The sequence below is a fragment of the Nuphar pumila genome, chromosome 4, assembly GCF_984573655.1.
Source record: "Nuphar pumila chromosome 4, dmNupPumi1.hap1.1, whole genome shotgun sequence".
Classification (NCBI taxonomy): domain Eukaryota; kingdom Viridiplantae; phylum Streptophyta; class Magnoliopsida; order Nymphaeales; family Nymphaeaceae; genus Nuphar; species Nuphar pumila.
In genome coordinates this window covers 102,670,130-102,690,288 of record NC_143252.1, presented here as the reverse complement: position 1 = coordinate 102,690,288, position 20,159 = coordinate 102,670,130, and the positions used below count along the sequence as shown (strand labels likewise).

The window sequence follows — 20,159 nt, the reverse complement described above, 5'->3', positions numbered from 1 at the left end:
AATGATGATAATTTTAACTTTTTTTAACAAAAGAATATTTTTGTCTTTTACTCAAAATATCATTTTATAGCTCTAATGACGAGAAAGAATACTTAAGTCTTTGCAAACGCACCCGACTCACGATGCTAAGTGATGCTGATGCTAAGTGATAGTCACATGCGTGGCGCTCATTCGTACCCGAGCGGAGGAACATATAACCTGGTTAGCTTAGCATTTCATGGGGGTCAAGACTGGAAACTGCTAAAAAAAACGAAAGAGCATAAAATCCCATAAAGTAGCAATCACCTACGCTCTACTCTTTCTCTATATATACGCTTCCAACCCGTCGTTTTGCTGTTGAGCAGCGAGAGGAAAGAAGTGGAAGGGAGAAAAGATGTCGATGGACGAGCAAACGAGCAAGCTCTTCAGAATCTGACGGACCATAATGCAAATGCTTCGAGACCGGGGTTACCTGGTGAGCGAAGCCGACATTAACATGACCAAATCCCAATTTATCGCCAAGCACGGGGAGGACGCCAAGAGAGACTGCCTCGAAATCAACAGGTCCAAGCGGAACGACCCCTCAGACCTGGTACCCCAAACCCTAACCATATCACCAAGAGCTATTTGATTGATGGATACCCTTTTAAACGAAGAATTCTTGCGTTTGGTGATTTGGGTTTCTTTTTCATCGAGAATTGGTTTTCTTATTTCAGATCTACGTTTTCTTCCCGGACGAGGCCAAAGTTGGGGTGAAGACGATCAAGACTTACACGGAACGCATGAAGGGAGAGAACGTGTTCCGAGCCATACTCGTGGTTCAGCAAAACTTGACGCCGTTCGCGAAGCAGTGCGTCCAGGAGATCTCTGTCAAGTTCCATCTGGAGTTTTTTCAGGTAGATTTGTAACTATCTCTGCCCCGCATATCATATTCTGTATTATGTTAATCTCTTTTGGGTTTTTGATTTTCAGGCTCTCTTTGCTCCTTTTTCTTTGTGACTGTCGGAAATTTGTTGCTGGTTTGAAGTTTTGGACGCCTTATTTTGGCTTTGGGAAGATTTCTTCAAAACTTATGAGATACCCAATTTAGGGTATAGAGGACTTGTTCAAAATTAGTGCCCACCTAGGGTTTATGGTTTCCTTTTCAAAATCTGGATCACCCAACTTACGGCATGGAGGTGTTTCGCTGAAATTTGGAATAGCAACTTGGGTTTTGCATATGTATTTCTTGGAGTCGTTGGTCTTACTCTGTGCTTTGCGAAAATGAAAATTTCTGATTTACGGAAACCTTCAAGCGAGGCTGTGATTCGGAATGGAGTGCCTGCTTACCTGTAAGCGGCTGTTTGAACTTCATTTACTGATAGATAAATAGATAGGTGAGATTGTTGGGTGAATTATCATTATTCCTGCTGGTGGTGATTATTTGTGATGGGGAGTTGTTTTGGTGACTTTTTCCTTTCAGGAGGCAGAGCTGCTTGTCAATATTAAAGAGCATGTTCTTATACCGGAGCACCAGGTGCTTACTCCCGAAGAGAAGAAGACATTACTTGAGAGATATACGCTCAAAGAGACACAGGTATCCGGTGAACTAGGGTAGTTTCTTGTTGCATGAACTATGCTTTTTGGTTGTATAGAATCAGCGGGTGGCTGCTTCTAGGATTGTAGACAGCTGGTCGATCTATTGGATTTCTACCTCATCACAAATGTGATTTTGTTGATTAAATCTTAAAAGAATTGATGCTTTTGTACAAAGATGTTTGGGATATAAATCTTCTTGTTTCGTATTCTGATTTTTGCCAGCTGATCGATCTTTTTTGTTTCTGCCTCATCATAAATGTGATTTTGTTGATTGAATCTTAAAAGAATTGATGCTTTTGTACAAAGATGTTTGGGATATAAATCTTATTGTACAGATACGTACCCTGGATGAATCTTCTTGTTTCTTATTCTGATTTTTGCTAGCTGATGGCTCTTTTGGGTTTCTACCTCATCACAAATGTGATTTTGTTGATTAAATATTAAAAGAATTGATGCTTTTGTACAAAGATGTCTGGAATATAAATTGTATTGTACGGATACCTACCCTGGATGAATCTCGTTGTTTCTTCTGATTTTTGCCATATAACATATTCTTTTGAGGTACCTATGGATGCATGTCACTGCTACTTTACATTGAGTAAATACGTTAATTTTTCATGTGGTATTCTCAAATAACATTATGTTGTCTTAAAAGGGAAAAGAAACATCTTGTAGAATTAATGACTCAATTAAATATGTCAAAAATTTACTATTATAACGGTAAAACTGAAAGAGTTATAAGCTCATGCTCAGAGAGAATTTAGAACTCAACTAGTAGTTATTTCTGCTAGGTTTTTTATGGTTAGATGAAGAAAACAGAGTTGAAGGTTGTAGATCAAGCGGTGAGACTCGCATGTGTAAGCAATGCTTGTTGGATTGTTCTTACTGATGGTACCTCTGTGTGAACATAAATTGCGGGATATCAAAAAAACCATAGGAGGCAGTTGAGCACTTAAAATGAAAGCAGCAGATGCATAGGTCATATTGTGGCTGGTTGAGGAGTCATAAAAATCTACCAGTGACAAGGAAACATATTATATAAATATACAGAATTGGGGTATGGAAAACATTGTGTGTGGTTATCTTGAGCTTTTGAATACTATTACTCCTGTCCTGGCAGATTCAAAGTTATCCAAAGAGGACTGTTGCTTGTTGACCTAAGAATAAATTTGGGACTCATGGTTTGCATAGAATCAGATTGCAAAATCACATTGGGCTTGTGGAGAAATGGATCAAGGGTTTGGGAAAACAAATGTTGTAGTGGTAACGGAAGAATGGGCATCAAGATGGGAAAATGTTGTGAAAGCCAAGTTTTTGACTGACATATGGGTTGGCCAGTTAGACGTTCCTTCCATCAAGTTCCTATTTAGCTAGAGACAAAGAGATTAGGTGGATGAGTGTTATTTAGAATTTAGGGCATGGAATGACATTTTTTGAAGGCAATCCATCATTGGGGAGGTGAAAAAATAGAGGCTAGAGCTTATTTTGGTCTCTCTCTCTCTAATAAATGAACTTTATTTAAATTAAATGTTAGCTAAAAGGTGATAGTGCTCCAAAAAAGCATGAGTATTGCAGACCTGAATAACTCTGAACAACAAATGCAATAATTTGTAATTTCTGATCTTGGAATCAAGGAGAGAGATGTCTCTAGCGAGCATTAACCTGCACAAAGGAACTGTTTGAGCTTTGTAGTTTCATTAATAGCTGAGGCTTTGGAGTAACACTCCTCATAAATTCTGCCATGTCATAGTTCTCTTTTAGGACATAGAGCTTCATCTGTTCCTAAGGAACCTATGTCAAGCAAGCACTCCCAGCAAAAGTTAATATATTTTTGTGGTTAGTGTCATTCTTAGTTGTCAAAAGCGCTAGTCGGAGCCTAGGTGGGCCTAGTCAGCATAGGCGAGACCAAGACAACAAAATATTAAGAAAAGCATAAGCATTACAATAAATAGTTAAATTTAGTAACAAGGATATGATTGTAACTATTAATTACGTATACATGCGTGATTCAGTGTAAAATATCGTAAAATTTCTTAGCATTGGACATAAAACATATCTATGTTGTAGAATGTATCTATATAAACATATATATATATATATATGTATGTGTGTGTGTGAAAACATGGGCATATATGTAAATAACAAAAATAAAACAGAAGGAAAAAAGAAAAAACAAGGATAAAAAGAAAGGAAAAAAAAAAGAGAGTGGAGGGGCGAGAGGAGGAAGAAGAAGGGAAAAAAGGAAGGAAATTTCAAAGTAGAAAAAAGAAGGAAAAAAGAAGGGAAAAAGGAAAAAGAGAAAGTGGAAAAAAGGACAAAGAAGAAGAAGAGGAAGAGGTGGAAAAAGAGAAGAAGGTGGAGGGGCAAAAGGAGGAGAAAGAAGAAAATGAGAAAATAAATGAAAAAATAAGAAGGTAAAAAGGAAAAAAGAAAGAAAGAACAAGAAGAAAAGTATAGAAGAAAAAAGAAAGGGTTTGGGGCAAGAGGAAGAAGAAGAAGAAAAAGGGAAAAAAATTAAAAAGATAATGACAACCATGTCCTCACGGCCTTGGCGGGCAAGCAAGGCCTTACCGCCTAGACCCATAAGCCTATGTGGTTGCTCTGCACCCGGCCCCTGCCTAGTTACCGCTTTTGACAACTAAGGTGTCATTGACTAAGTAGAAACTCAAAGAAAGGCATAAAACTTCTCATTAGCCAGTCAATTCTTTCTATGCTTTTTGTGGAAGAATCAACCTTCCATCTCTTGGGTCAGGTTGGAACACTGAATTTGACAGGGTTGAGCTTTAAGTTGGTCAATTGGCTATCATTTGGAAATGTCCCTATCTCTTTAGCTTTGGTTATGTGTTTTGCTTCAGGCTCCACTTTTTTGACTGCCAAGATGGTTGACTAATATGATACGGGTTATGTGTCATATGATATTGTACAATATGGGCCAATTCTGCAATAATCTTATTTAGCCCATTTTAGGCCCTGTTTGAAATTGGTCTAGGCGTTGGTTTGCGATACGGCTTACTGTATTGTAGGATACAATGTAATATTTATAACATTGCTTTCTATTCAACTCATTTCTACGGATCAGTAGAAGAGACTAGTTTAAAGTGGATCAGACCTAGGGTAGAAATACTTGGAGGGTGATATTCTCTTGTATTTTGATGCTTTGTGCTTTTCCTTTGTTGTGAGCTTTTGTATTTGACTTCTGTTTTTGGTCCGTTTCTTTCCTTAATGGAAGCTCTTTTTAATAAAAAAGAAAACCTGTTGTGCATGTGATGGGGATGAAAGTTGTAATTCATATGAAGCAGTGCTAGCATATATAAAGTAGACAGCTCATATGTCTTGCAATAATATGCCAAAGTTTCTTAAATAGATTTCCTGTTTGAATGAATGGAATGCCAAAGTCTCTGAAATAGATTTCCTGTTTGAATGAATGGAATGAAGCATTGAATCAGAACACGTTTGTTTGATGTTCTAATTTGTGTAATTTTATTTTAAAAATTAAGTAAAACAAACTTTATGAACTTTATCTTCCTATGCATAGAGAACGGAAATAATGTAGCAGGTTGTTAGTCAAATTGTGTGATTTTAGTGGAGTTCATTGCAAGTATTTGAAAGTGAAACCAAGATGCAGCTGGTTTCAGAATCCTACAAGTTGTACTAATAGCCAAGGCTATAGGATTTTGCTAGGTGGGTTGCTGGGTTTTGCGGTATTGCTCATTGCTTCCCTAGTGTGTGAAAAGTATATCTCTATATGGTTATTTGTTTGTTAATCCGGACTATATATGTTGTGCTAAAGTTGCAGTTTTTTTGGCTTGCGCCCCTCAACTGCAACTCTCCTGCCTAACCCATCCCACGTGCCTGTGCACAAGCATGCACATGCAAACTCACACGTGCATACATATTTCTGGGTAGCTGTCAAGTGCTTTCAACCAGATCCTGGGGCAGCATTTCTGGGTAGCATGCATGTTACCCCTTTCCATGGGCGAAGTGTTTCTCCCTTGAATGTTTTACCTTCACAAATATTTTTAGACATTTTCGTGCAGATTGTTGGTATGCATGCTTGTCTAGCACTAAGCCAGGCTTTATCACCCTGTATGCTTAATATCAAATCAGTTCTTCAAGCATTTGGGTCGAGGTTGTGACTTGTATTGATGTTACATATGAAACCCATTGAGTCAAGCATTTGATTAGCTGGCACGTCCCCTCCCCTCTCTCTCTCTCCAGATTTATTCATTAATAATTTAATATATGAATTTGCATTTTTTATGTCAGCTTCCTCGGATACAAATTACGGATCCAATAGCTCGTTACTATGGACTAAAGCGTGGACAGGTTGTGAAGATTATCCGACCTAGTGAAACAGCAGGAAGATATGTCACCTACCGATTTGTTGTTTGAGTCCATGATGACAGGTAAGATACTAAGAGGAATCTTTGTCCATACTTGGCTCTTGGAACTATGATGTGTCTCTCCTTTACATGTATTTATTTTGGGCATTATGTGCAATCTTTGTCCAGATTATCTGCTAAAGGTGGTAGGTCACTAGCATAATAAATCACTTTATGTTTCTTTAGTTTCCTATGCATTTATACGGGTCTACTGTTGCTGGTAGACGTGCTTCTCCAATCTATGGGTTGGTATGTGCTGCCGATTTCTCTCTTCCATGTTGTAGGGTTTTTGCATTGGGGGATGATTTGCATATCAATGGCATGCTGTTTTATTGATTTATCAAATCAACAAGTGCAGCCATCATGGTCGTTACCAGGCTTCCCATGCACATCATGCTTTATGCCCTAATCCAATTCTTGTACCTTCATAAATCAACCAGCATTTCATTTATAGAATAGTTATAGTTTTAGTATCTTGCCTTATTTGACTTTAAAATTGTGAGATTAATTATACAGTGATTTTTTTTTGTTTTTTTCAGAACCTTAAGCCATGTATTTTTTAGTTTTGCCATTGCATATCATAATGCTGGAATCCAATGCTCCATTTAATATAGGAATGCCAATATTTCGGATTTGGATTGGGTATCTGACACAATCCAAATCCAATCAGTGTCAAATGTGTTCAACTAAAAATTAGATATGGTATGGAATTTTAAATCAGCCATGATCACAGTTACCGGAAGCACTGCTATAAGGTGGGAATTGCGATTCCCAGGAAGCGGGAACCGGAAGCGGTGTGGAATCACGCTTCTTATGCATCTGAATCACGATTCTCCAACAAGGGAATCCCGATTCCCATGGCTGAGTTTTTATTTTCTTTGGAGTTATAATTCCCAAGTTGAGAAATTCAGTTATTCATATATAGAAATTCTAGTTCCTCACCATTAGAGCGTGATTTTGTCTAGTCAGCCATAGGCCCTTCTTTTTCTCTTCATTTCAAATAAATGCACAGATTTACATAGTATATAGAATATAAATGCACATGACTTTTGACTTTAGTCTTATTGTTTTGACTGCAAAAAAAGTTCCTTTTATTTTTTTGAATTACCATATCAGGTTTGATATGTTTTTCTATATGCATGTTGGATTGTTGTGCTCTCCCTTGATTGCATATGTTTGTTCTTTGTTGCATATTATAGGTACATATGTTGAAAACTTCAAATTGCTGAATTTTTTAATAGAGGATAAATAGCTTAGCAGATTGATTTGTATTACTTTTTGCAAAGCAACTCAGTAGCTTTTATGTATTTTATATGCATCTTTATTATATTACAATTACTATATTCATACCTACATTAATTTGAAATCATTAGTAATTCATAATTAGCCACATGTTAGATGTTTGTTTTGTTAAGAAACACACACACACACATATATATATATATATATATATATATATATATATATGTATATTTCTTGTTTAAATGTATCATATAACAATTGATTATATTGTTAGGCTTAATTGAAGTTTCTTAGAATTATAATGTGTGATGAATTACACATCAATTGCTGCACAGATTTTTTTATTATATCAATGTTTTGTATCCAAACTCTGAAATAAACTTATGAACTTGTAGTTTTGAAAGGTTTTGCATTTTTATTGGTTGTATGTGTTATTTAGTTATCCTATTAAATGATCTTAGGTAGTTTTTCTAGTAGAATAATATAATTATCAATTGTAGACTTCATTTCCTAATTATTCATTTCGACATACTTCTTTTTTCTTCAAAAACTTCATTCTTTAAAAGTGTTTTCTTACATCCATCATTTTATCATTATTTCTCAATTTCTTGTACTGCTTCCTGAATGATTCCCCCTAATGCTTCATATTTGCTTCTCGCTTCCCAAATCCTCGAAAAATTTGGATAGATTGCTTCTCAATTCTGATTCTCTTACCGCTTCCCGTTTTGGTAACTATGGTCTTGAGTCTCAGTTTGAACTGAATTCAAATGTGATTATATGCAAAAGTATATTTAGTTAGTTATTTTTAAGTTAGTTGGATTTGGATTTGATACTACCCATGCACATCTGAATCCAAATCCAATTGGGTGGTAAGAATTAGGTTGAATCACAGTTACTAAAAAACAAATGGATACAAGAAGCGATGTGTGAAGCGAAAGCGGGGAAGTGAGTGAAGTGAGAAGCGGGATATGATTGTGAAACGATTATGCAAGTGCTTGAAAAATAAAAAAGCAGGTGGAAGAAAATAAGAAATGACATAAACACAAGTATAAAATGATATAAATCATCATACAAGCTTGTTATAAAAAAAATATTTTTTAATAGAAAAAACATAGGAATTGAGGGGAAAGTGAGTAAGAAGTGACAAGAATTGAGACAAAAACACTAAGGCTATGTTTGGGAGTCTTGAATCGGAGTTTGTGTTTTGGTTTTCGCCATGCTCTCATAATCTCTTCCTGTTTGGAAGCAATGGTGCTACTGAAACAATGCATTGGCAATAGTATTGGCAGCCCCAACAACACATTTCAACACCTTTCACGAGATATGTTTTTGGCAACTCCGTCTCTCAACATTACACATTGGTAAAAGAATATATTGGCAACACATTGAAACCATGTTTCCATCCAATTGCATGGGTCCCAAACATAGCCCAAGTGAAAGAGAATCGATGTGGGAAACGAGACAGCTGTGGGCTTTCCACTAGAGGAGGGAATAGAGTTTCTCATATTTTCCCAAAACTTTCTCTCCTTTCGAAGAAGCGAGAATTTTCTGCCTCTGAAGTGAATTTTCTCCAAGCCTTTCAGTAATATGCTACCATTTATGTCGTTTGTTATTGTGGTTTTTGTTAAAAACTTAAAATATAAACATGTAATATATTATATATATATATAATAATAAAATAATTATATAATATATTTACTTTATTATCTTTTTCTTTTATTCTTTTTATTCTTTTTCTTTTTGTAGTTCAATTTGAACTACATAGTCAAGATCTATTTAGATCTTGAGAAATAGAGTCGTTGGACTAGGTCCAACGACTCTATTGGAAGAGCTCTTCCATGCCCTCTTCCTTGTATAAATAGGGGTGATCCCCTCTTTTGTAATAATCAATGCTTCTTAAGCATTTTGTGTATGAATAAAATATTATTTATTTTTCAAGTGTTCTTCCATTTATACCTTTTCAAGGGTCATGCTTGTAGTGTCTCTGATAGACACATGTTTGTGAGTTGTTTGTGCATTTGTGGAAGACCACTGTTTCATTACATGGTATCAGAGCCACGAAGACCTTAGATCTTGAAGTGCTTATGTCTCTATTTTCATGCCTCATTTGCAAAGGGCGTTTCATCACCTTGTTCTTGGCTCAAGAAGATTCGTTTGAAGAAATGATGACTTGCGCTACAAAAATTTGTATTTTATCCTCTCTTATTCTCTTATCTACTCTTTTCTCTCTCTTCTTCCATCTATTCCTCTCTTACCCTTTTAAAAAATGGATGACAATGATTAGATCACCATCATACCCACAAAGCTAAATGATACTAATTATGTAATGTGAGTTTCGATTATGAAGCACCATATTTGGGAAAAAAGATTATGAGGCATAGTGGATGGTTCTGATTCGGAACCTAAACTATCTCTTACCAAAAAAGACTGATAAAGAGGTTCCTCTAACGGAAGAGGAGAAGAGCAATACATTAGCCACTTATGAAAATAAATGGAAAGAGTGGAGGATAGGGCATGCAACAATTATGTCATGGCTAATTAATAGCGTAGACATTAAAAAATGCTCTAGTCTTGTTAAGTTTGAGCATGCCGATAAGGCTTGAGAATACCTTAAAAACATTCCCTTAAAGATATTGCACATGTGTTTAATTTATAAGACAAAGTTCAGACAATGACTCAAAAAGACAAAACTATTCGAGAATATTACAATGAGTTGTCTGAACTTTGGGAAGAGTTGGCTCTTCTTGAGCCTAAATGGCATTGTGCTGAAGATATCGAGATTTGCCAAAAGCAACTTGATATGAAACATTTCTATCAATTTGTGAATGGTCTAAGGCCGAAGTTTGAATCCACCAAATCGACCATTTTACATCATTAAAAAATTTCTTCTATTGTTGATACTATCGAAGAACTCACTATTTAGGAAAATATATTTAGAAAAATTACTCCAAAAGTTGACGATGACTCAATTCTAGCTGTGTCTAGACCGAAAAATCATACTCGCACTTACAAACTGCCTCATTTATGAAGGCAAAATGGTGACTTTGACAAAAGAAAAGTCATTTATCATTATTGTCATGAACCGGGGTACTATAGGTGTAAAGTCTGTACAAAAAATATGTGTCGGACACGTGTCAGACACGTGTCGAGGTTGGTCCATCGTGTTGGACCCGGATCCGAGTTCGAACCCGAGCCCGACCCGGGCTCTCGAACCTTCGAGAGCCTGCATCTTTAAAAGACGCAGGTTGTGAGATGAGGGGCAAAACCCTTGCCCCTTCTCTCTCCTCTCTGCCTCCCGTCTCCGTCTCTCGCTCCTGTTTTCGTCGGCGACCCTGACACTAGTGACTACCGATCGTCGGTGACCTGTCAGCGACCCTCCCTGTCGTCGTTCTCTCTCTCTCCACTTGGTGTTACGGCAGGCCCCGACAACGATCGTCGTCGTCAGCAACCACCCCAGTCCGACAACCCCCTGTGAGTGACCCCCGATCGTCGCCACCCTTGCTTCGGCAGCTCGACCGACGTCCTCGACGCCACTGCTGCTCTCCTCCCTCGTGCTCGTGTTTCGGCACACCTCGCTAGTGACAGTCCTCGTCGCTCCCCTCTCTATGTGTCTGCTGGCATCCATCTCAGCGACCTCTGTGAGCCACCGATCGTCGCCGTCAGCGATCGTCCGTCCATCGTTGCCTCGCCATCGGTAGCCCATCGAAGGAGGTCTGGATGCCGTCGTCATCGCCTTCGCCTGTGCCATCCTCGGACTCCCCTGTCGCCGTGGTCTTCCCAGGTAACCCACCCCACCCTTTTCCCGTTTGTTGTCGGTGGACCAGAGCCACCATCGTGGGTGGCTCTGGGTCTACCAAGAGGGAGGTGCCGAGCATCCTTCCTCGCTGTCTTCTTCTGTCTCCCTCGACCCTCCTATTCTTGGGTCAGTGGACCAGAGCCACCATCATGGTGGCTCTGGGTTTGCCAGGGAGGGAGGTGCTGAGCACCTCCCCTCGTTCTTTCCCCCTCTCCTTTTTGGCAGGCGGCAGGGCTTCCACCTGCATCGCCTCTTCTCTCAGGCATAGGGCTCTCAGGGGAGGGGCCGCTCGTGCCTTGGTCAACAGGGTGGCAAGGCCCCCCTGCCTGCCTCTTGTTTAGGCAGGTCGACAGGGGCCAAGCCCCTGCCATCTCCCTTTTTCTTGTTCTCGGTAGGTTGGCAAGGGTTGAGCCCTTGCCACCTCCCTGAGTCCGGGAACGACGGTAGGGACCGAGCCCTGTCGTCGTCTCCCTCTCTTTTCTTGTTAGGTGGACAGGGGTCGAGCCCTTGCCACCTCCCTGTATTCGAATGGGTCGGCAGGGGCCAGCCCCTATCGTCTTCTTGTGTTTCGGTTGTCGGCTGGGGTTGAGTCCCTGCCACCACCTTGGGCTTTTCCGGGTGAGTCGACAGGGTCGAGCCCAGCCCTGTCCTCCCTGTTTGTGTGGGTAGGTTGGCAGGGACTAACCCCCTGCCACCTCCTCGATCATTCGTGGAGCGTTAGGGGCTCAGCCCTGATGCACCTTCTGCTGAGTCGGCGGGGGTCAAGCCCTGCCGACTTAGACCCTCCTCCCTATCTCCTTGTTTTGGCACTTGTTCCCTCTGTTGCAGGGGTGGGGTTGAGCCCCTCCTTGCATTCAGGTTGGCGGGAAGTGGTTGAGCCCTCCCTGTTCCCCTGTTCCCTCTCTCTGCTTTTGTCGAGCAGACAAAGGCCTGACCCCTGTATCTGCTCCCTTCTAGCAAGCAGGGGGCAAAACCCTTGCCTTTGTGCTCTTCCGCAAGGTTGGCAGGGGGCTGAGCCCCCTACCCCCCCCCCCCCCCCCCCCCTCTCTGTTGTTCGGGCATGTAGGGAGCAAGGCTCCTTGCCTCTGCCCCCTACCTGTCGTCTTCTGCCAGCAAGGCCCTGGCAGGAGGGCCTTTGTTGTTTCAGCAGACAGGGAGTCGAGGGCTCCCTGCCTTTGCTACCCTGCTTAGCCTTGTATCGGGGTTCGGTTTGGAGACCATTACGGGTCTCACCGGACCGCCTGTTGGTTTTTATCATATCATGCTAACGCATTTATGCTCGCAGGTTGTACGACGAAGTCGGCTCTCTCTTCGTAGCTTGAGCCCATGCTTACCTACGCTGCAGGCGTACGAGGACCCGCAACCCCTCAAGGTAGGGGATTCTTGTGTAAAAGGATAATGAATGGATAAATGCTAAAATAAGAAAAGATAATTAAAAATGGAAAGGGCGATGATATACATATACGTATAAAATATATATGTATGTCTTTTAACTCAAGGACGCGGTTTCGCGATCCTTGTTCTCTTTACTTTCCTTGTACTTTTCTTTTCTGTTGCCGTCGCGCTATATGTGTCGAGGTTTTTAATTCATGTCTTTACATTTGATGTCTTTTAACTCAAGGACGCGGTTTCGCGATCCTTGTCCTCTTTGCTTTTCTGCACTTTACCTTTCTGTTGCCCTGCGCTTTATGTGTCATGGCTTTTTATTTTTTTCTTTACTTTGTCGCCGCGCTATATGTGCCCAGGCTTTTGTTTTGTATTTACTTTTTGTATTTTTCTTTTTGTTGCCCCGCACTTTATGTGCCACAGTTTTTACGTTTTATCTCTATCAATTGTTGTACTTTCATTTCTGTTGCCCCGCACTTTATGTGCCAAGGCTTTTCTTCTGTTCTCTTTGCTTTTTATATTGTTGATGCTCTTTTGCCTTGAGTATTACTTGCTTGCATGTCTGTTTAGCCGAGGTACGGCTGTGTACCTCATGCACTGTCTTGTGTACTCATTTGCTTGCGTGTTTGATTTGATCGAGGTATGATTTTATATCTCGTGCATTGCTTTGAGTATTCACGTATTTGCTTGGCTGTTTTGCTGAGGTACAATTTCATACTTTATGCACTGTTTACAAGGTTTTGCGCTCGACACACAGTTTTGCACTTTAGGGATCGATCGTACTTCATCGCCACACTGTAACGTGCACGGGCTTGCTCTTTGAGTGCATCTTTGAGCGCATTTCAACTTGTTCATTTGTCTTAAAAGACACGATGCATACTTATGCACTTGGTTCTCCAGAAAGGATGACTTTTAGGCACCAACTTATTTTCGAAACATATAGTTTTGTAAAGCATATTTCGAAAGCCTTTTGCGAGATAGCGGCTGGATCTTCCAAATCGATGTGTTTGGGAGAAGTGTTTTACAACTTCAATTCGTGTATCTGATACAACTTGGATAACCTAGTTTAAGGGCATGTGCATGATATCGGTGAAGGTTCTACTGAGGAACCTGCGCCATCGCTAGACCCGTGTTGCATCGCCCCTGATGCGAGACCTAGTTATTGGGTTTTCTGGCCAAACTAAGATAGTTGACGCGTTTCCTTACCTCCCGAGATTATTGCTAATGGATTTCTTCTGAGAAATCCATGCCCCTCTGCTCATAATTGTACCCTTAGTCATGTACGATATGTTTTGGACTATGAGGAGCAGGATAAGAGGTCTGTAGTAACATCGATAACGTGCTTTGGCACTTCATGGTAATCCTGTAATATCAATGTTCGTCTAACAGGCAAGAGACTCGTGACGGTCTAAAGGACCTGAGCATGACGAGTTTGAACTTGAATGGTTACACCATATCTTATCGGCAAAACATTGTTGTGGGGATTTCTTTTTGAGAAATTCATGCCCCTCTCATCGTAGTTGTACTTTTGGACATGTACATTGCGTACTACGATGAGTAAGATGAGAGGTTTGTGTTTACCTCGAACGTGTAATGGCACGTGTTTGATATCACAAAATGGTAATGTTGTTACCTTCACTATGAGTTGACCCCTCTCATCGCGGTTGTATTTTTGAACATGTATGTTGCGTACTGCGGTGAGTAGGATGAGGTGTGTGGCTGCCTCAAACGTGCATTGACATGTATAATTCACTAAATGGTGATTATACGCCTTCACAGGCAAGATGCTCGAGCGGGCATAATGGTCCCGAGCATATAGAATGAGGCGGCGGTTAAGAAACCCTTGTCGTGCCCGTTTGAAATGGTTCATCAAAAGAGAGGATGAATGATACAAAATTCTTATGGACAAACCATTAATGGCTATTTCGGGCAAATGACTCTGCTTCCCCAGTCATCAGAGTTAGGAGAAATGCTACAAAGATAGCTTTCAGGCCACTTCTGCAGAAGTTTGGATGCATCCACGAGCCACAAATGCGTTTGGGGATTTACTCTCTTGGTCACTGGCCATCCCCTTAGGAGCGGATTCAGTCAGTCATCCGAGGTATCATAATATACATAGTAAAATAAACCCCCGGATCGATCTCGGTTGTTTCTACGTTTTTGCCTCGTGCGTACCACAACGACCAGCTAATAATCAGAATAAAATGTAAACTATTCACATTGTTGAGATGTGTGTACTGTGACGTGAATTGCTTGTTTGCTCTGTAGTTCAGCATATACCACTCATTGAACTATGCACGTCTGTTGTGGCACTGCTTTAGTTGGTTGAACTGCTTACACAATTCTTTGCTAGTAATAACTAGCTGACTGAACTAGTTAAATGCTTATGATGGTAGCATTATGCTAGTTGCAATATATTAGCATGCGACTTGCTTGGTTGAACTACTTGGTGCTTGTTGTAATATAGCACTTATTGGCTTGCGTCTTTTATAACGAATGTGATTGCTTACAGTTCGTAATCTACGAACTGTCTATAACTAGAACTAATGTAGTTGTTTGTCTTACAAGCTGCTTACACCTTGTGGTTAATATATAACTGTTGTCGTGTGATTGCTTAATCACATGTAGCTTATAAACTACTTGTTGTGCAATAGTTTGCACCTTATGATTAATGTAGTTACTTTCGGTGAAATGAAGAATTCAATGGTAATTGCTTGCATTGAGAGTTTTGAATGCCTATCTTGTTCAGTTACTCGGCGTACTGTGCTTGATTGCTTGGTGGAGTTAGTTACTCCCTGCCTATAGAATCAGTTGGATTGCTATAGATGCTAATTTTGCTTGTTCAACACTTTGTTTCTTACTGCTCTCGTATTTGGCTATTTTATTTACTGGAGTTTTGCTTGTCATACTCGACAACATGTATGGTTAGCTCTGATTTGTTTCTCCTGTTTAGTTGAGCAATTATCTTGCTTATTACAGGCTTTGTTTCTCCTTGTCTTTTGCACCCTTACTAGTTTTTCGTGAAACTGACCCATTTCATGGGCAGTGGACAGGTTGAGGCAGCTTGCGATGGCGTGATGAGTTCAAGATGAGACTATTTCCCTGACGTTTCGCTCATGAGGACATTTTGGTAAAATATGTTATAGAGTTTCTTTGAAAGCCTCTCTTTTGAATTAAACTCTGAATTATGAAAACTGTTACCAAAATTTTGTTTCTTTTTTTTATTTCAATAAATATATATTTGAGTGGCAAATCGGTTTGTAAATGAAAGTTTGCGTTGTAACGCTCTCAAGGTCCGAGGACTTGCTATTTTTAACATGATTTTCTGCTAACTCCTGTTTCAAACTCTGATAAATAATCGATTTCAAAGCTTTCAACTTTTTTCATAAAAGGTGTCAAGTCCAGAATTTGGGGCGTAGGCCTCAATGTCCAAAGTTAAAAAGAAGAGAAGAAAAAAGAGTTGCATCAGATGAATCTGAGTCAAAAGATCAAGATGCACCTGTATCTATGACTCAATTGATGAAAATTCTTCAACATCTTCTCAAAGGGGTATCCTCTTCAATTGAAGCCTCAACTGGAGCGGTTGTTGCATCTTTCTCTGGTCCAAGTAACTTTCTTTGGCTTTTAGATTTTGGTACTTCTTTTCACATTATCTCAAATGTCAATAACCTATCCGAATGTCTTAAAACTAACTCAAGTGTGTCAAAGGTTTTTACAGTCGATGACACATCTCTTGAAATAAAAGGAGTGATGTTTTGAAATTTTTCAAAAATCCAAAATTTTTTTATTCCAAAAGTTAGATATATCCCTAAACTAAATTTAAATCTCTTATCTGTTTCACAAATATCTGAGTATGGATGTAATATTTCCTTCTCTTCTCATGGTTGGGTACAGGATCGCCAGTCAGGGAAGTTGATTGGGGAAGGCCATAGAGAATGAGGACTCTATTACATGGAGTTTTTAGAATTGCCCAAGAATGCATTTTGTTATAATGTTCAGAAATTAGAATTGGATTTATGGTACAAGTCATCCTCACATGTCTAAAATTCAATATTTTTCAAGTTTGGGAAAATTTTGTAATTCTAAAAGTTGTTCTTGTAAAGACTGCATTCTTGGCAAAATGAAAAGATTATCATTTCTTAGTAGAACTTTTGTTTCTTCACGACCACTTGAGTTAATACATTTGGATGTTTAGGGCCCCGCACCAGTTATTTCCAAAGGTGGTTGACTTTTCTAGACATACTTGAATTTATTTTTTTAAACATAAAATTGAAGTTTTTGCTAACTTTCAAATATTTTATGAAATGGTTAAAAATAAGATTCAGAATGGTATTTCTATTTTTCGCACTTAAGGGGGAGAGTTTATGTCTAAATAATTCAAAGACTATCTCAATTTACATGGTATTACACATCAAAGATCATGTCCACACACTTCAAAACAGAATGGCCTAGCCGAATGTAAACATCGACAAATTATGTAAACTACTAGGACCTTGGTAATTGCAAATCATGTTCCAAAAAGTTTTTGGGCTGAGGCGGTACTAACTGCCACCTACTTCATCAATAGTATATCATCTTCCTCATTAAAGAATATAACTCCTATAGAAAAACTTGTCAATTTAGCTCTAGATTATTCTAGATTAAGAGTCTTTGGATGCAAATATTTTATTTTCATCAACAAAAATAATAATCTCTCTCATCGTACAATCTCATGTGCCTTTTTAGGATATGCTAATAATAAAAAAGGCTACAGGTGTTTCTACTTTCAAAATAAAAAATTATGTGTCAAGAAATTTATCTTTTTTAAAAAAAGAAAGCTTCTTTGAATTCGAAAAATCCAAGGATGTCACTGAATATTCTTTTTTAATTGATCTAACTTCAAAATCCAATGAATGTGATTTTGAATATGACTTTGACAATAATCAAAGTTCTATTGTTGTTGAAAATGATTATGATAATGGAGAGCAAATCCATAGGGATGTTAATCTACAATATTCAAGACGTAGAGAGCAAAATCTTTCATGTGCATTAAAAAAATACTCTGAAGTTTCACGTAGGATGTCTAAAATTTCTAGTCCTCCTAAAAATTTTGTGTCTTACGAATCTTTTTCACTCACGTATAGGGCAGTCATTGCATTAATACAATCATATGTTGAACCCTCGTCCTATTCTCAAGTCAAAAATCATAAAGAATAGATAAAAGCCATGAAAACAGAATTGGATGCATTAGAAAAGACCAACACCTGGATTATTCAATATATTCCTCCAGGTGAGAAACCTATAGGCTGTAGGTGGGTATATAAAGTCAAAACCAAAAGTAATGGAACCCTGAAAAGGTATAAGGCCCGTCTAATGACAAAAAGATATGCCTAAGAGTATGACATTGATTATGAAGAAACATTCACTCTTGTAGCCCGTATGATCGTTGTCAAAACTTTAATAGTCTTGGCCTCCATTAGAAAATGACTCATCTTTTAATTAGATGTCAAAAATGTTTTTCTGAATGAGAATCGCCTGATATTAGTATCCCTAAGGGTAAAGATCTTGGTCTAGAAAAAACTTTTTATTGTCTTAAACAAACTTCAAAAGCCTGGTATGACAGATTTAGTAATGTTATGCTTAATATTGGTTTTCAACCTTATTTAAGTGACACTGCTTTGTTTATTAAGAAATTTGATGCAGGCATCATTATTCTCTTTCTTTATGCGGATGATATGATCATCACCGGAGGTGATAAACAGGGAGTTGCAAATATCAAAACTCTTCGTAAAACTCACTTTGAAATGGCTGACTTAGGTTTATTAAGATATTTTTTAGGCATTGAAGTTGCTTATTTCTCTCGTGGGTAATTGATATCTCAATCTAAATTTGCTTTTGATATTGTTTTTAGGTCTGAAATTACAGATGATAAGAAAGTTGACACTACAGGAGTTGTCAACGTTAAAATGAAAATTGATGATGGAGAACTTCTTGACAACCCTACTCTTTTCAGACAGCTTATTGGCGTTCTTTCTTATCTTTCCATTACTAAGCTAGATATAACACATGTTGTTCACAGTGTTAGTCGGTTTCAGCATGCTCTCACTTCTGTGCATATGGGAGCAGTTTTGCATATTATTAGATACTTAAAGTCCTCTCTTTTACGAGGACTCTTCTTGTATGTTTCATCGTCTTTAAATTTAATTGCATATAATGATGTTGACTGGGAAGGTGATCTCAATAATAAACACTCAACCACTGGTTTTTGTGTGTTCTTAGGTGAATCCTTGATTTCGTGGAGGTGCAAGTAGCAGAAGGTCTCACTTTCCTCCACCGAAGCTGAATACAGAGACATGACAACTACCATTGTGAAGTTGTTTGGCTCAGACGATTGCTAGCAAATATGAGAGCTGAAGCGACGCAAGCTTCAAAAATATGTTGTGACAACAAAAGTGTCATCTACATTGCAAGCAACCGAACATTCCATGAACGCACCAAACACATTGAGATGGACTGTTATTATGTCAGAGAGGAGTACTTACATGGAACCATTGATCTGTCATATGTTATATTAAAGTATCAATTAGCAAACTTCTTCACAAAGCCTCTTGCTGCTCTCAAATTTCACTTTATCTAAGACAAACTTTCGCTCATTGTATCATAAGTTTGAGGGAGAGTGTTAAAATGTAAACATGTAATATTATATATATATATATAATAAATATATATTTATTTTATTATCTTTTTCTATTTCTTTTATTTGTTTTCTTTTTATAGTTCAATTTGAATTACATAGTCAAGATCTATTTAGATCTTGACTAAACCACTAGTCGTTGGACGGCTAGAAATAGAGTTGTTGGACTGGGTCCAACGACTCTATTGGAAGAGCGCATGCCCTCTTCTTTCTTGTATAAATAGGGATGATCTCTTCTTTTGTAATAATCAATGCTTCTTAAGCATTTTTTGTATGAATAAAATATTATTTATTTTTCAAGTGTTCTTTCATTTATACCCTTTCAAAAGTCACACTTGGAGTGTCTTCGATAGACACATGTTTGTGAGTTGTTCGTGCATTTGTGGAAGACCACCGTTTCATTACATTTTTAACTATAGTGTTTGCATGGTGGCGACCTACTTGACAGCCACCCATCTTGACATTTCTCGAGATGGGTGTGGTGTCCGTCTCGAGAAATGTTGAGATGGATGGTCATCAGCAGCACATTTGCATAAAAAAAAACCTCAACTATATTCCCTTGCACGTGTGCATTCAGCTCTGTTATTTGCCTGTGTTCTGATCTATCTTGGTCCCTAATGGCAGTGTTTTATCTGCAAGATTCATTGTCTTGGGAGGGTAACTTGCACGTTGCTTTGCTCTGCATTCAAAACTTCGGACAATTGATTCTGGTTTGTTTCTTTGAGAACTTCAATTCCCTTTTGCCTTCTATAATTAAAAAAGCTATGTCATGGAAAACAGGGAACTCAGGAGTGCAGTGAATGGTGTCAACTTTGCTATGTTTCGTAGAAATGGTTAATTAATAAGCAGACATATAAAGGTACAGTTTAAGCTATTGTTGCAAAAGTTAATGGTGGTGGTGATCAGGATGGCCACCTGCATGAGAATTGAGAAAGCAGGTGAAACCAATGTTGTCAGTATCGGTGCGTACTTATCGTATCGGCAGAAAATCTATACGTTTAAAAAAATACTTAAAATTATTTTTAAATATCATTTTAATATTATTTTGCTGGCTTTAACACGTGTCACATTTTGATTGACATTTGTGGATTCAGATTGATTCACTTAAGGCCAGTATCGGCTG

The 20,159-nt window shown here is 38.6% G+C and overlaps 1 protein-coding gene across 1 annotated transcript; it reads left to right on the top strand.

Annotated features, from left to right (window-relative positions):
- Positions 1–181: 181 nt before the first annotated feature.
- LOC149840379 (DNA-directed RNA polymerases II and IV subunit 5A-like) lies at positions 182–19,900 on the top strand. Its single transcript, XM_090003138.1, has 5 exons — positions 182–571; positions 696–875; positions 1,442–1,555; positions 5,824–5,963; positions 19,661–19,900. The coding sequence occupies exons 1-4, from the start codon at positions 425–427 to the stop codon at positions 5,947–5,949; spliced, it is 567 nt and encodes a 188-aa protein (XP_089859264.1). The 5' UTR covers positions 182–424; the 3' UTR covers positions 5,950–5,963; positions 19,661–19,900.
- The last annotated feature ends 259 nt before the right edge of the window (positions 19,901–20,159 follow it).